This window comes from Zingiber officinale, chromosome 2B (genome assembly GCF_018446385.1).
Source record: "Zingiber officinale cultivar Zhangliang chromosome 2B, Zo_v1.1, whole genome shotgun sequence".
NCBI classification, from domain to species: domain Eukaryota; kingdom Viridiplantae; phylum Streptophyta; class Magnoliopsida; order Zingiberales; family Zingiberaceae; genus Zingiber; species Zingiber officinale.
The window spans coordinates 10,594,798-10,612,346 of NC_055989.1; the positions used below are offsets into that span (position 1 = coordinate 10,594,798).

Here is a 17,549-nt window from a genome sequence, read left to right on the forward strand (position 1 = left end):
AGGTCAATAATTTCAGCTTCCGAACTCTTACTTCTGAGCCCATTTAAATGTTTTAGGAAGGTGTGATCGCATACTATGGTTTGGAAGAGGTCTCAGTCAGTTGTCTTATGTCCAAGGAGAGTCCAAGTTTTCTGACCACAGACCTGTTTTCAGCACTTTCACTGCAGAGGTTGAAATGGCGAATTATAGTCAATGCAAGAACGTGGGTTATTGTAGTTCTCGTGTAGAGGTGGAAGAACTCTTAGCATATTCACAGGGTTATGGCGGGCTATGCTAGTACTAATGCAGGTGTAAGATCCCATTCAATAATTGAGGTACACTTTCATGTCTGCCTAAAGGAATGCATATTTTTATTTTCATACTAGATCATTAAAACCTGACAAGTTTTTTGGATGCTGAGTCACGCTCTGTTATCTTTTTCATGGTATTGTAGATGTGCAGTAACATTTGATAAATGATCTAATATCCCGCCTTGTGAGGCAGCAAGCAGTTCTTCTGATCAAGCAAATAGGTACTGATTTTATTTTAATTGAACTATTAAATCATGCTCACACTAACTTATTAGTGTATGATTAATTCCTTACATTTGTTCATCAGGAGACAACATTGTATCTTTGATGTTGATCAGATTTTTGTCCAAGAAGTTTCAGAGTTTTGATCCCAAACGACTCACTAACATCTATTAACCAGTTTTTTTATGTTACTCAAAATACCATGCATTCTCACGAGCTGCTAATCGGTTTATAGTTCTCACTTCAACAAATGGGTTCCTAAAATAAAAGATAGCAGTACCAACACTGCAAAGAGAGGGGGGCTTCTGGCTCCATTGACAAGATGCAGAGTGGATGTCTTTTTTTCACCCTGATTGTTTTGCATTTGCAGGAGTGCAGGAATACTTTTTGTAGAGTGAGAAGCAAAAATGTATTACTCCCAAAAATAATGATGTGCATAGTTCTTTTCTGTTTTCAAGGTGAAAAAGGATGGATGAACTCTGAATTCATACTCATTACAGTGATACAGAATGATACTACTGCGTTGTCCAGAGAGCATGGTGTGTGTTGCCGGCTGTGAAAGCTTGTGCTATGCAGGTTAACAAGAAAATTATTCTTCGTTGTATGCAGGTTAATTAGAATCTCAACCTCGATGCTTTTTATTTCTATGCTATCTGTGTTCCTTGACATACACCATGGTGTTACAAATCTTTATTGGTCCTTTTTTGTTCACCAATAGGTGTCGGTTTCTCTTGCTAAAATGGGCAATTTAAAAGATCATCGTGATGCACTTGTAGAATTAGTTGCTTCTTCGGAATATGGAATCCTTCATTTGTTTAGTCATCATTACAGGTATTACCCTCCGCATTCTACGTGAATGAACAAATCATCATAGTTTGAGTTCTACACCGTGAAAATTGATTTGAACTGTTCTTGAGTATCACTGTCAGCTCCCCAACAAAACATGCGACAAAAGAAATTAACTGGGCATATATTTTTCAGGAATTTTTATTAATTGAAAGGGAATGCTCATTACACGCAATGGAGTACGAAGAAGAGTTGTCTGTCATTAATTCTCAACAAGAATGATGGTAATTTTTGGTAAGCTTTGACTCCCTAGTTATAATGTCTTTCATTATCTATGTTTCAAAATTATGCACATATTTGTTAGATTTTTACTGGTTTAATTTTTTTTTATTGATTGGCATTTCTTTGAATTGTTTCTGATGTGTTCAAATCATACGTTGTCCAAGTTATCTAGTTTAACTTTATTGCTATTACTTAAATTCAAAATTCTTAGTTGTTTGTGCATAATTAAACAAGTGTTATTCCAATTCCACCCTCTTTTACTCATGTTTCACAAAAACATAAAATCTTTAGTTATATCATTATAGTTGGCAGGACTTTCTGATGAGAGGTTGGAAATCTCTTTTTTCCATTTTCAAAAAGAAGTACCAAGAATACGTTCATTGGCACTTCTCAAGTACTGATTAATTAAAAAGGACCCCAGTTAAGAGAGTTGGATCGTGGAGCTGATATCAGTGTTGCTACACCAGGATGTTTGAATGATATTCTGAATATGAAAAGATTGAACCTCCATCAAGTACTGATTAATTAAATTACAACTATGAGAAAACTTTGTTGCAATAATTTCTGGTTTGGAATATATTAAGTTCCCAGGAATGATAAATCTATCACTATATGATGTGGTTGAGATAAATGATGAATGTGTCTCTTTTTAAGCATTCAAATTAGTCATCTTGTTACCTGGTGCTCTTACTACTTTTTCAACTATGATTTTTGGTCTTGGTTTACTAATATATTATTTATGTGTTTTTATAGTTTACAAATCTCAAGTACTCTAGAGTTGAAATTGATGAAGTGCGGTTCGAGTGGGCTGAATGCATGCTAGATTACATTTGAAGTGCGGTTCTACCTTGATGTGTTGTTAAAAGAATGTTCTACCTTAATGATTCTGATATCTATTAGCTTTTGATGTAAAAAGAATGTTTGTGTATTTTATGGATACTGTTGTAAGAAGATTATTTATGTAATTTGTGAATATTTGTGTATTTTATGGATACTGTTGAATGAAGAATATTTGTGTAATTTGTGAATATTTGTGTATTTTTTTTTGTTACTGTCGGTTTTTCATTGTTTCGGAAATCAAATTTGTGAAAAATACCGATATTACATCGGTTTTCCACTGTTGCAAAACTGATGTTATTAACTAATATTACATCGGTTATATATAGCTGTCAAAACTGGTGTTATTAACATATAATATTACATGGTTTTACACCGTTGATGAAATGGTGTCGTTAAGTGATACTACACCGGTTAATAACCGATTCGAACACCAGTGTCGTTAACTGATACTACACCAGTTTTAACCCGATGTCTAAAATGGCAGACCTTTTACATCGGCTTCATAGACATCGGTCGAAAATGTAATAGACACCGGTGGAAAACCAATGTCTATGAGGGTTTTTGTTGTAGTGAATGATTTTTTCAGAGATGATTTTATTGTTGAAGTTGAACAGTTTGTGAACTTTGCTAAAAGTCATCCAGAATGTATGAATGGTGCTGAGTTACGGTGTCCGTGCAATCATAAAAAATGTCAAAATAGAGCTTTTCGTGATGAGGATATTGTAAAAATGCACATATGTAGAAATAGTTTTGTGCCAAATTACTACAATTGGTACTGTCACAGAGAGCCTTATTTATATGAACCAATTGGGCCTTCTGGTGGTTCATCTTCTAGGACTACTGTTATCGCTCCTAAAGCATCAAATAATATTGATAGTTCAATGCAATCAATGGTTCAAGATGCGATGAATGCAGTTGATTATTCGAATATAGATGAAATATCAACCCCTGAATATCAGCAACTATATGAAATGTTAAAGGCTTGTATGAACAACAATTATATCTACAAAATCCATCAATGAATGCAAGTGAGGTTGCTAAAAAGTTAGAGACCGAATTTGCATTATGGTTTTAAATATATGTATGTTATAGAAATTTCCACAATTCTTTATTAAATTAAGTTCGACCCTAATATATGTAGTTCTTTATTAAATTTATATGTAGGTTTACTCCTGACGGCCATCGAGTATCGACATATATTACACGAAAATTTAAGGAAAAAGTCTGTATATCTGGTACTACATGGAGACATGTAGATGCCGAAACTAAGGATTTTTATTATCAAGAATTTGTGGTAAGTAAATTAAATATGTACAATATATTTATCCTTTAATATACTAAAATTTTAATTTTTAATTGCAGAAAAAATATACATGGGAGGATGGGCACGAGGTAGAATTTGCAGCAACTTGGAATATTTATTGTGCTAAGTTGTACAAAGACCTATTATACTATGTGAGAAAGAATGGCACACTGCCAGCTTATGTATTCGACGAGATCTGGGGTGCATGGAGCCATGGACAACCACTTGGTCTGTAGAAAGATGGCAGACAAAGGCTCTAAAAGCTCGAGCGAATAGGAATACAGAGCCAGAAGACCCGAGTACCGGATATGCTTGTTATACATTAGGATCTCAATCCATTGTTGAGCACGCTATGGATCTGGTGATTTTAATTTAAAGTTATATAAATTAAATTTTTATTTATTAATAAACTTGTATAATTTTAGCCAAACTTATTTGTACATGCAGGAGCGTTCTTTAGAAAGACAACCCACTTGCCTGGAGATCTTTCTCAAGACTCACCAGAGAAAGGATGGCACATATGTTGATCTTCGATCCAAGAGCATTGGGGTTTGAATTATTAACTTGTAATTTATATTTAATCTTTAATAATGATTAATTAGCTTTAATAATTGTGTATAAGATATAAATTGTATATTTTTTCTACACTGGAGGAAATGACAAGTAGGGTTGCTCAGGCATCTCAGCCATCGGTAGAGGGAGGGGAGTCACAGGATCTATCCACCCAGCAAATAAATGAAATTTATTATGATGTTGTGGGTGGAAGGACAAAGAACTCCTTCCCTGCTGGCAGCCTGAGATTATCCGCTCAGGTCATTTCGACTGTAAGTTGAATTTAATTCAGTGTAGCTTAAATTCAACTAATACCCATAAATCTCTGGTATTAGATATATATATATATATATACCTATAACGTTTTCCTTAAATCCAAAGGAAACTATAGTATCATTGAACATAAAATACTATTGTCAGAAAGCTTGTTTAAGTCTGTATATTGAGTTCTGAAGCTTAAACACCATGTGCCCCTTTCCTTTAATTGAAAACCCCTTAGGTTGGTCCATATAAACCACTTCATCTAAATCTCCATTCAAAAGGTAATTTTTACATCCATTTGATGCAACTCTAAATCATATTGAGCTGCCATTGTCATAATAATTCTTAGTAAGTCCTTTTTTGAGACAAGAGAAAACAGTGGCGGATCCAGGAATTCAATCATGGAGGGGCGATCGTGATCTAAGCGCGATGAATTTTTTTTGAACAGTTAATAACTTCTATGTAATTAAAAAAAATTAAATAACTTGCATACAGGAGAAAAATGTACAATATTATGAAAAGAAACTAGTACAATAATATTAAAATATTAAAGCATCCTACTAACGAATACGTGACAATTGCATTCTTCGAGACTCCATGTTCTGAAAACGCTGTAAAATTGGCTCATTGTCGACAGTATTAAAAACATCATTCTCGATATATACTATTAAACTATCATTCATCCATTCATCTCCAATCCTGTTTCGCAAATCTATTTTGACAATATTCATTGTCGAAAACACTCTTTCAACAGTTGCAGTAGCAACTGGAAGAAGTAAGGCTAGCTCAATCATCCGATAAACCAAAGGAAACACACGGTTCTTCATTGTTTCAATCATTTTCTTTGCAAGAGCTCCCAAATCTGAAATTCCTTCAAACCGTTCATCTGATCTGACGTCATCAATATATGTTTCAAGCTCTTGTTCAACCAACATACGCTCATTCCAAGAAAAATCATCCTCATAAAAATGAGCCAGGCGCACTAACTTCTGTAGATCAAATCTAGAGAACGAGTTTCTAGGATCAAGACATGACATATAAATCAACAAATCTGTAGTTGTTTCAGAGAAACGACTATCCATCTCCTGTAGAATAATATCGATAACCTACAATTTAAAAATCAAACAACAAAAGTAAAAATTAATAAATATGTTAATGTTTAAAAGAATTTAATTGACGGTAAACAAAAAAAGAATTATGAAGTTACCTCACAAAAGATTTCAACATGGTAGTAGTGATAAAAATTAACATTTTTTCCATCTCTCTTCAAACGACTACGGCTGTTGATGTTATCTGTCATATTAATTATTTCAATGGAATGAGTGTTACAAAACTTCTTCACATCCTTAAGTAAAATATCCCATCCAGAATCTCTCAACTTTTGCAATTTGCATTTCACATTATTGATCAAACGCATCGCATTCACAATATTTTGATCTTTCTCTTGTAAAACGGTTGACAAATGATTTGTGATTGCCAATATACGTTTCATCAATAGTAGAATAAACACAAATTCATACCTCTCCATTCTTTCAACCAAAGTTCTACTTAAACCCTTAGAAGAACGATCACCATCATCAATCAAATTTTGAAGAACCTCTATAACAGATGGCCACATTTGTTCAATACGACATAAAGTTGAATGATGAGACCCCCATCGTGTATCTCCAGGTCTAGCTAGACTAGTTTCTTGGTTTAGTCCTCTACCAGAACTAATCTCTCCTCTTTCAAGAAGTTTAACTTTTCTATCATGTTCAAGTTGTCGAAGTTTGTCGGCCCTTTTGCAAGATGATGCAGATGTGTTCACAATCGAACCAACAATCCACATGAAATCACAAACATATTGATTTGCCTGAGCAACGACTACAACCACTAGCTGGAGTTGATGAGCAAAACAATGAACATATAATGCATACGGATTTTCTTTCATTATCAGTGACTTTAAGCCATTAAATTCTCCAGACATATTTGAAGCACCATCATATCCTTGACTCCTCAATCTCGCCACTGATAAACCATACTTAGCAAATAAAGAGTCGATTGCCTCCTTCAAACAAGCAGCTGTAGTTGTTGCAACATGAACTACAGCCATAAATCGTTCAATCACCTCTCCATGCTTGTTCACATATCTAATAACAACTGTCATTTGCTCTTTCACTGAACAGTCATGAGCCTCATCAAGTAGTAAAGTGAACCATCTATCTCCAAGATCAGCTAGAATAGCATTTGTGGTCTCAACTGCACAAGCATTCACCAATTGCTTTTGAATTTTTGGGGCAATCATTTGATTATTTCCAGGTGCATTCATTCCAACAACTACCGCAACTTCTGGACACTCTGAACTATACCATTTGAGCAATTCTAAAAAATTTCCTCTATTGGATGATGTCGAAGACTCATCATGTCCCCGAAAAGGTAATCCTTGTAATAACAAAAATCGAATTACTTTTAAAATGGAAGTCAAGCATTTGCGATAAGCAACTTCAAGCTCATGTTTCCCCGATGAAAATGAATACTCCACACTTTGTCTTTGATTCTTGAAACCCTCAAACTGTATCCTTGCCTCATTGTGCGCACTACCAACTCCACCTACATGCTCATTGAATTTTTCAATTGTTTTTTTCCAATTTATGAAACCAGATCTCGTAAACACATCATCTCCTCCAAACCCTATATTACTAGGTCTAAAAAGATAACACCAGAAACAAAAGGCTGCATCCTTTGAAACACTATACTCCAACCAATCACGGTCTTTAAACCAAACCTCTCTGAAACATCTATTGTCTTTACCCATTTTTTTTCTTGGAAAATTATGGCCTCGAGGTTGACAAGGGCCTATAGCAACATATTCTTTTTGAATACGATCTCTAGCACCAACATCATACTCTTCAATCAATTTTCGTAAACCAGGATCAGCAACAATTTCTACTTCACTACTCAGATTTTCAATATTTTCAAATAAAATTTGTGGAGGAGGTGGTGGTGGTTGTGGTACAGGAGTAGACTCTTCATCCGGAACACTAGACGATTCAATTGAACTCCTAGGTCTCTTTGCAAATATTTCAACATTTTCTACAAATAATAATGTATGGGAAAAAATTATCAACATAAAGTAATGTGAACCATTTAACAAGAGAGGTGATAAAAAGCAACTAAATATTTAAACAATTAAAATTTTAAATTATTAATTGTATCATACATGGTAATCAAGAAATAATGAAATAATTATTAAAAAAATAAAATAAAATTAAGGTATAAAATAAAATAAAATCCACTTACCTGAAGGCTGAAGGCTTCACCTTTGAGCTTTGACGCTTTGCCGCTTTGATCGGAACTCGGAAGAGAGGAAAAAAAACCTTTGGCGTAGGACTTTCCGGCTTTGCCGTTTTGGTCGGTGCTCGGTAGCGAGAAGAAACAAAGGGCAAGACCAAGATCACAAGGTTAAAGTGGAATGGAAAATAAAAATATGAAGAGATAAAGGGTGAGCGGCGGCGGAAACAAAACAAACAGAGGAGGAGAGATAAAAACAATTAAATAAATATAAAAATAAACCTTTATATAAATTATATATGGAATGGAAATATGACAAAGTGGACACGTGAATACGTGATTGTGTCAAACTGGACACGTGGTCCACAATTAATCAAATGAATTGTTCTTCTTCGTCTCTTCGTTTTCTCCGTCTCCTACTGGCTGCTTCGATTGTAATTTTTTCTACGCCACTGTGAAGCACTCCGATTTTTTTTTTTGGTCTGCCGGCAAGGGGGGCGATCGCCGACGCCGCCCCCCCCCGGTACATCCGCCCCTGAGAGAAAAGGTCTCTTTGTAGTCAACACCATCTTTTTAAGTAAAATCTTTGGCAACAAATCTAGCCTTGTATCGTTCAATATTGCTATTAGAGTTATGTTTGGTCTTAAATACTCATTTACATCCAACTATCGTTGACCCTTCAGGAAATTCGACAAGGTACCAAACTATCGTTAACTATGATTTGAACTCTTCAATCATAGCGTCACACCACTTGGAAGGATGAACACTTTCTATGGCTTGTGAAAATGAAATTAGATCTTCATCAATACTTACGTTGAATTCTAACTCTTGTAGATAAACCATGTAATCATTCAAAATAGCTAATTTTCTTTCCCTTTAGACCTTCTTAATGCTACTACTTGTGGTTTATCAACATTAGGTGTTGGATCGCGGCGGCCGGCTAAAAGGGGGTTGAATAGCCCTGCGAAAATTAAAAAAAAAACCCTTTTCGTACTTTCAACAGAACACTTACGTAAATAAATTAACTAAACAGAAAGTAAAATAAGAGGCAAAGGGTTTTTACTTGGTTACAACCGAGGAGGTTGTTAATCCAAGGAAAATGTCGCACTAGTATCTCCTTCAGGCGGAGAAGCCTCTTACAGCAGTTAAAGCGCAAAAAACAAAAGATAAACTAACAAGGAAGCGCACAAGTGTTGTGATCAAAATTGCTTGTCTTGTTGAGCTTCTTGGACCAAGGCTATATTTATAGCCTTAGTTGGGGCGCCTGGAAGGGTCACAGGCGCTTGGGAGGGGATAAAACTTTAACCCTTCTCGCATAGATCATGTTTGACCGCGATCTTGATAAACTCTAGGTCCGGGCACCCGGAATGGTTTCGGGCTCCCGGACCAAGAAAGTCAACAGAGTTGACTTTTTTTGGTCTGGACCCTCTGCTCCGATTCTGTTCACCTCAGTCCAGATCTTCCGCTCCGGCTCGCTTGGGTGATTTCAGCCAACCGAAATAAGGCTCACCCGAACCCAATTTTGGCCTTCTCAAGCAGGCTTCCGCTCTGGCTTCTTGTCCCTCGGAATCGTCGCGTGCTTCCTTCTCGTCCACCAGCGTACTCATCCGCAGCTCTTCGTCCCTCGGTCGCACCCCGTGCTGACTTTCTCGCTAGCTGCATCTCTTGCTCCCCGAGCAATCTTCCGCACCGGCTTCTCGTCCCTCGGAAACACCGCACACTTCCTTCTCGTCAGCCGGTGTACTCTTCTGCAACATCTCATCCCTCAGACGCACTCTCTCGTGTCATCCTTCTCGCTAGCTGCGTCTTCTGCTAGACTCCCTGTACTCCTGCACACTTGACACAAGGTTTAAAACACCACAGGACCTAACTTAACTTGTTGATCACACCAAAATAAGCTTGGGGTTCCAACAATCTCCCCCTTTTTGATGTGAGCAACCCAAGTTAAGATAGGATAAATAGACATAGAAATGAAATAACTAATATTGCAGTAAAGTGCAAAAAGATAGAAAAATTATAGAAAAAATTGGTCTACCTCCCCTAGACTTATACTTTTCCTTCTCTCCCTTTGATCACATAAAAAATGGGGTTCCAAGAAAAATCTAAGGGTTTGAAAATTATTTCAATGATTTTTAGAAAATATTTCTAAGTGAAAGAAAATCTCAAAGAGAATTTTTAAGTTAAAATAAAATCTAAGGGTAATAATTTTGAGAGAAAAAATATTTAAGCAAGAAAATTTTCTATGTAAAAGAAAATTCTAACTTAGGTAATTTTGAGAAATTTTTCCAAAAAATGTTTAAAAAACATTTTAAAGTATTATTTACTTTCAATACTTTATCAGTAAGTTAATTAAACATTTTATTTCAATATTTTGACTTTCAGGCAGTGGCGAGACACTAGACCTTCTTGGTTATTGGAGCAACAACCACTTTCTTAGACAAAGTCTCATAAGGAAATTAGCTGTTTAATTTTCTTGCTGAACGCACTAAGTCTAATTCACTGTTTAGGTTAGTGATGTTTAAATTTTCATTTTAGTTTGTCATAATTTCTCAAATTTAAAGCAGGGAATTTTGAACATGTAAAAAATTGTATTTGTTCTTTTAACATGTCATTTTCTCTTGTTAGTTTGTCGAGATTCTTTAATCAACAATCTGTTGCTAGGGTTTTTTTAAACTCACTATTCTTTGTTTTATTTTTAATTTCTAATTCGCAAAAATGTTTCGATAATATAATTTTTAACTCGAAACAATCTTTCAACGATATTTTAACTGAATTAAGCAATTGGTCAGGAGGTGGAGACTGTACCTGACTTACCTTGTCGACTTTTGATGCTCCCTCTGTTGAGCTGCTTTCTTACGAAGACTTTCCCCCTTCATCGATGTTTATCTGGGATAAGTTTTCTGTGTCCTCGGGATGGAATTTGGCTGTTAGGGATGCCCCGACAATTTCCTTGTCGACTTTGACCGTTAAGTTATTTTCTAAGAATTTTCTTAACAAAAATCATATTTTGAAAACCAAAATTTTTTTCAGATTTAATTTTGAAAACTTTAATTTTTATATGATAAAACTTTTTTGTTCTATATCAAAATAAAAATTTTCAACATTTTTTGAATATTATCTAAATTATTATGAATTATTTTTCAAAAATATAATTTTTTAAATTAAAAATTTAGGAAAATAGAAATTTGAAAAATTTTATTTTACTAGCATTAAACTCTCTGTTTTACATATTCATGAAAATTAACATAATTTTTAGAGTTAAAAATATATTTTTCAAGATTTATTTTTAAAATTAGATTGCTCTACTTAAATAAATCAATTCTATTCGATTAAATAATGTTTTACTATGAAAATTTTTATACTATTATAAATTATTCTGTTTAAGTTTGATAAAAAAATTTAAGATTTTTTGAAATCAAAAAGTAATTTTTAATTTATTTTTTTTAAAATAGAATATCTTTAAAAATTATTTCTAAAACATATTAGCCTACTAGTAATTCTCGTTATGTACCCCTAGAAAAGTATTTCAAAATTTTCTAACTATTTATTTTATTCTTCTTAAATTTTTTGATGTAATCAAGGGAGGAGATAGGATATTTTTAGAATTTTTATCCTTGTACTTATTTTATAAAATTCTTAACTCAGTTAATTCGTTGTATTGTAATTTTTTTATTATAATTGCAATATACTTTACTTAATTATGTTATTGCATTTTGTTTTATCCCTAACTTTAACTCGGGTTGATGCGCATCAAAAAGGGAGAGATTGTAAGTACCCTGAGGCAGTTTTGATATAGTAAACCGAGTTAAGTTAGGTCATGTTTGTTTTTAATTCCTTGTGTCTAAGTGTGCAGGAACTTAGGAGCACAAGAAGTCAAGTGGAAGACACAGCAGACAAGAAGGATGTCACGAGAAAGGAGCCAACGAGCTTGGTGCATCCGAGGGACGAGAAGCTCCGGAAGAGTATATCGGCGGATGAGAATGACGCTCACGACGCTTCTGAGGGACAAGAAGTCAGAATGGAAGTCTGGGTCGAGGAGAAGACCAGAAGATGGGTTCGGGTGAACCCAATTCTGAATGGCTAAAATTACCCACAAGAAGCTGCTTGAGTGTGCCAATAGCTATTGGAGGAAGGCGCCTTCAATGGCTTGGAAGGCGCCTTCGAGCCCTCATGGATGGCACCTTCAACCATGTTGAAGGCGCCTTCAAATGACCATTAGCCGAAGATAAAGTTTTATCTTCGGTGATAAAACTTATCTCGTTGAAGGCGTCATGGACCACCTTGATGGTGCCTTCAAGATACGGATAATATTTTTCAAGAGCTTTAAAAAAACCCCTTCAACACTAAAATAATTGTATTCAATTTCCTAATGGTTTTTAAGCTTAGAAAGTGTGTAAGAGGTTTCTCCACCTTCAGCAAAAGAGTAACTTCTAATGGAGCATTCTTCAACGACTTGGATTAACAGTCACCTAAGTTGTAATCAATCAAACAACTGTCTTACTTTCTTTAGTTGTTTAGTTTATTTCTACTTTATTTTAATTGTGTTATTTAACTAAGTTAAAAGATTGAGAAAGAGATTATTTTTATTTTGCAGATAATTTACCTTCCTCTTGTCGGTCGCAAGGGACCAACACAAAATACCTAAATGGAACTAGATTTGTTCACTCCATTTATAAAAATTAAGTCTATTGAACTTTATAATAAACGAAGCTTGTGAATGAAGAGCAATAGTTCTTGATGCTACAAAATATATAGAATGTTTATATGTCAATGCTTTGATTTATAAATCATAATATAAAATTCAAATAATATTCATATGAACTTTAAATGCATAATAATTAATACTCAAATAAAATTTCATATAATAGGTAATTATATATATATATGCTCTAATTAAACATGTTTGTTATTTTTGGATATATTAAACATATCTAATAATCATATAAATTAACCATAATTATATTCATAATCATAAAATAAAGTAATCAGCATTTGGATAATTCATAATTATTTTGTAATCAATGAACTTTAAATTATTCATGATAAAAGTCAAGTGTTTTCATCATATCATTGCATTACATACTCATAAATAATTTAATATTATTGAATTAATGTCTAAACTTTTCAATTTGACCACACTAACAAATTATGCATAATATATACATTAAATTAAATAATAATGGCAATAATCATTTAATGGTTCATATGTGTTTAATTTTAACTTTATGATCTATCAAGCATAAAACACAAATAAACATATAAACATAATAATCATGTTCATAGTGATATAAACATCATACTCAAAGTAAGAAAACATTCATAATTCATATACTAAGAAAATATGTGACTATAATAATAATTTTTTTAAAAAATTTCTAATGAATGGATATATTATAAATACTAGTGATCGTGCACACGTGTCGTGTGTGTAATATAATATATTGAAATCACATTGACCCTTTATAATGGAATTATATTAATTAAAACATTTTAGCATTAAAATACTAAAGTAGAGTCATTAGGGTAAAGTACCTGACTTTTGAAAATCTGAATTATTTGGGTCTTTGAAAATCCGAATTGTTTGGATTTTTGAGTGTCACCCTTACGGCTTCCCTATGAAAAAAATTAATTTAATTTAATATTATACTTATCTTAGTAAAAAAAACTAAGAAAAGTATATTTTTTAACATTGTTAGCCTAAAATATTTATAGAAGCTTCTTTGATCATAGTGTTGTCAATTCTAAGATGTGGGACTAAAGAGAACTATATTTTTTTTATATAAAAAAACCAAAGAAAATTAATGATGAGAAAAATTTATAATAATATGTCGCAGCCGAATCTCGAACTCTAGATTACTGATTGTTTCTCTTGTGGAATTACTAATAAACCTTAGAATTATTTTTAGTGTGAATAGAAAAAAGGATATTAACGTAAATTTATTTTAGGCTTCACCAAAATTAGTTAGTAAAGAGGAGAGATTTTTAATAAAATAATAATAATAAGATAACAAAGATTTAATTAAACTCAAATAAGTGTAACATACTTAATACATTATGTCCATGAGAAAGTTGACATGTCGATAAAAACATTAGTCTCAATTTTTTTTTTTTTTACATAATTACTCGAAATATGCAATCAGATACACTTTTTCAATTAAGTTAACATGCATGTTAAGAACATAGTTACATGTTCACATTTGTACATATAAATCATAGTGGAAGAAAACATAAAAAAAATTTAACACATAATTGATCAAGAGAGAAAATTATTTTTTAATGAAAAATCATAAGTTATTAACAAGAGCTCTGATATCATATGTTAGAATAACATATATCTTGATCAACATGAATATGCAAATTAAGTTTCTCATTATGCATGTTCTTTAATGCCCAAGGTTTTAAACTAAATGATTTTTACAATATGATTCTTAAAAGTATACATACCTTGGCTCATGATGACCTTCAATTATGAAGAAACTAGAATCCCTTAAACAATTGTGTTTCTCTCTCTTGACACCTCTTCTTGTTTAGCCTCTTTAATTCCTACATTCAATTATCTTTTAATGCAATATGTTCATTCTCATATTTCATGAATATGAGAATGATCTTTTCATCTTTATTTAAATTAATTTGCAAGACTATGAAGAAGAGAATTTTCTCTTCATTGAACACTTGTGACTATTTAATTAAGTTATTTAATCATAATAAATTCAAGGTATATGAGCAATTGAATAGAGAAATAAATCATACATATGAGAATTAATAAGAAATAAAGAATTATTTCTAACTGAATCTAATGAGAACATTGGTAATTTTGAGAGATGGAAAAAGCTCGCCAATGTTGAATCTGCTGGCCATTTTGATGACCTCTTTGATCATCTCCATGAACTACTTCTGCTGCAAGCATCGTCAACCGAATGCCGCTTGGATGACGATGGAGTTGGTCAGCTCATTCAACCTCTCCCCGAGGGTCACTGGCTTACTGATGGCGGCGGCGCTATTAACGTTGCTTATGAAGCAAGCCACATCCTATTTTCTCGAGGACATGAAGGACCGGACTCGCTTCGCGTCGAGAAGCTCCATTATGTAGATCTTGCGCAGTTGGCACTAGAACCCGCCGTTGGAGAAGTCAATGTCTCCAACACCGTAGGCGCAATTGAGATTCAAACTTCTAGTTAATCGCTTGAAAGACCTAACTATTGCACCTTAATCCTGAGGAGCCCTTTTAATAACATAGATAAAGGAGTATTTTATATACTAGTGTGATTGTGCACACGCGTTGCGTGTGTAATATAATAATATATAAATTATTTGGGTCTTCCCTTATGAACCAAGAATTAATTATTTCGGTAAGATTCGTAGACCCATGCAATAGTGACGCTAGAGAATCCCAGCAACACGGGCTTCCTTATGAAAAAAATTATTTTAATTTAATATTATACTTGTCTTAGTAAAAAAAACTGATAAAAGTATATTTTTTAACATCGTCGGCCTAAAATATTTATAGAAGTTTTTTTTATTATAGTGTTGTCAATTCTAAGATATGAGACTAAAGAGAACTATATTTTTTTATATAAAACAACCACAGAAAATTAATGATGAGAAAAATTCATAATAATACGCTGTAACTGTCTTGAACTCTAGATCACTTATTGTTCCGCTTGTAAAATTACTAATAAACTTTGAAATTATTTTTAGTGTGAATAGAAAAAAGAACATTAACGTAAATGCATTTTAGGCTTCACTAAAGTTAGTTAGTAAAGAGGGGAGATTTTTAATAAAATAGTAAGATATATATATTTTTATGTATATATTTTGAATTAATTAATCTTTAGTATAGGATTAAGTTATTACATTCATCTTTAATATTCTGAAATGCCTATCCTTTCAGTATATATTCAGGTACCTAACAATGTATTTTTATATCCGTTAAGAATTGACTCTAAGACTTATTACATTAAACATCCATGCAAGTATTAACTACGGCAGCTCGTGGGAGTAACAATGCCTCGTGATTTACCCCCTTCCAAAGTGTGTGGGTATGTTAAGGTGATGACTTTTGATGTAATGGAGAGAAAACAAACTAATTAAAATGGAGGAAGAAAGATAGTTGGGCAAAAATCAAATGGGTGCCCATCATTTACGTTTTCGTTAGATGAACACCCTAATTTCTTATTAAAGTCAAATGAGCACCTCTCTACGCCTCCTTTTAAAGTGATCTACTCAAAATACTCTTACAGTAAAATAATAATTCGGCTATGTAGAAGCTAGCAACTAGTTTCTATAATTGTAGAAGCTAACATCTAGCTTCTACAACATATATAACCTAACATCTAGCTTTTACAATACATTATCTAATTATTCGATCATGTAAAAGCTAACAACTAGCTTTTACAATTGTAGAAGCTAGATGCTAGCTTCTACAATAGTGATTTTATATCATTTTAATTTTATTTGAGTGATAAGTTGACTAAAATAATATTTCAATAAACAAAATAAATGATTGGGCACTTATTATATTTCGAATAAATATTATTTGATCACGATTGACCGTATAGAAGCTAGTATTTAGCTTCTACAATGTGCAAAAGCTAGTTGCTAACTTTTACAACATGTAGAATGTCATCTTCGTTGAACCCCCAAACCTCCCAAGTCCTAGGTCAAGTTCCTCTAATTATTCGATGTCGTCGACCTCCCCTACGACCATCTCCTCCAAAGACGTCTAGCACAAAGAAGAGCCAGTGAGCATCGAAGTGTCCAAGGCAAGCCTTGAGAATAAAGGTGGCTGCGTAGATGAAGCTAATGGCGTTCATGGAAACCAAATACCCAAGCAACGTGAGAACATTAAGGGAAACGAAGGAGAAGGAGAAGGGAATCTAGCAAAACCAAGGATGGAATGCGGAGAGATGCCACTTAACACCACTTTGTTGTAGGCGTTGTTGTCTTGCCTGTCGGTGGCCATCAGCCATAGGGAGGCAACCACAACATCGGCTTGTCGTTCATTGTGAACCTGAGAGAGAGATCTAGAGACCTAAAACATCGATCTCATGCTCCAAAAGCTCACTTTGTGGAATAATGAACGAGATGGAATGCCTCTGTGCCGTCAATGGACATCCGCTCTCTAACTCCAGATCGAGGAGGTCCACAAGTGCATGAGTGGGTGGCGGAGAGGGGAGGGCAAGGCTCTTCATTATGGAGGCGATATCATGCTCACTTGCCTCCACCTCTACCTTGCTCGGGCACTATTGTTTTTCCTTTTTTCCTTTCATGAGTTTCTCTATATTTTTGTTTACTTCTTTTTTCTCTTCCTTTTCTATGAGAATTCTCTTCGTTTTTCTCTTCCTTTGTGTGAAAGGATTTTTTTTCCGCAATAAATTCTTTCATTTCTCCACCTCTTAATTAGAAAAAAAAATATTAATCAGGTCGGATAACGTCGAGTCTGGATGATCAGTCCGACTCCACGAAAATTTCCCACCGACCGCAAAGGGTAAATCGGGAAGTGCTCACAGCAGACAGCATAGGAGCCTAGCATCCTTTAGTTGTGTGCCCCATTTGGAGAAATTTTTTTCACAAATTCGTCATAGCTGGGGCTCAATCGCAGGATATCTAGGTGACAATCTGGATGTCCTACCGCTGCACCATAGCTGGGGTGCAGCGACAGGGCATCCAGGTTGTCACCCAAGCACCCGCGGTTCGAGCCTCAGCTATGGCGAATTTGCGAAAAAATTTCTCCAAATGGAGCA

The 17,549-nt window shown here is 33.9% G+C and overlaps 1 protein-coding gene and 1 long non-coding RNA gene across 2 annotated transcripts; one reads left to right on the forward strand and one right to left on the reverse strand.

Moving 5' to 3' along the window:
• Positions 1 to 377: 377 nt before the first annotated feature.
• On the forward strand, positions 378 to 1,027 carry LOC122048985. The gene is made up of 2 exons (XR_006130763.1): positions 378 to 511; positions 883 to 1,027. It is a non-coding gene; the product is annotated as an uncharacterized LOC122048985 (long non-coding RNA).
• A 4,069-nt stretch (positions 1,028 to 5,096) lies between these two features.
• Positions 5,097 to 10,682, reverse strand: LOC122048144 (zinc finger MYM-type protein 1-like). Its single transcript, XM_042609744.1, has 3 exons — positions 10,621 to 10,682; positions 5,786 to 7,469; positions 5,097 to 5,642 (listed from the first exon to the last, which is right to left on the reverse strand). Exons 1-3 carry the CDS (start codon positions 10,680 to 10,682, stop codon positions 5,097 to 5,099), a joined length of 2,292 nt encoding a protein of 763 aa, XP_042465678.1.
• Positions 10,683 to 17,549: the final 6,867 nt, after the last annotated feature.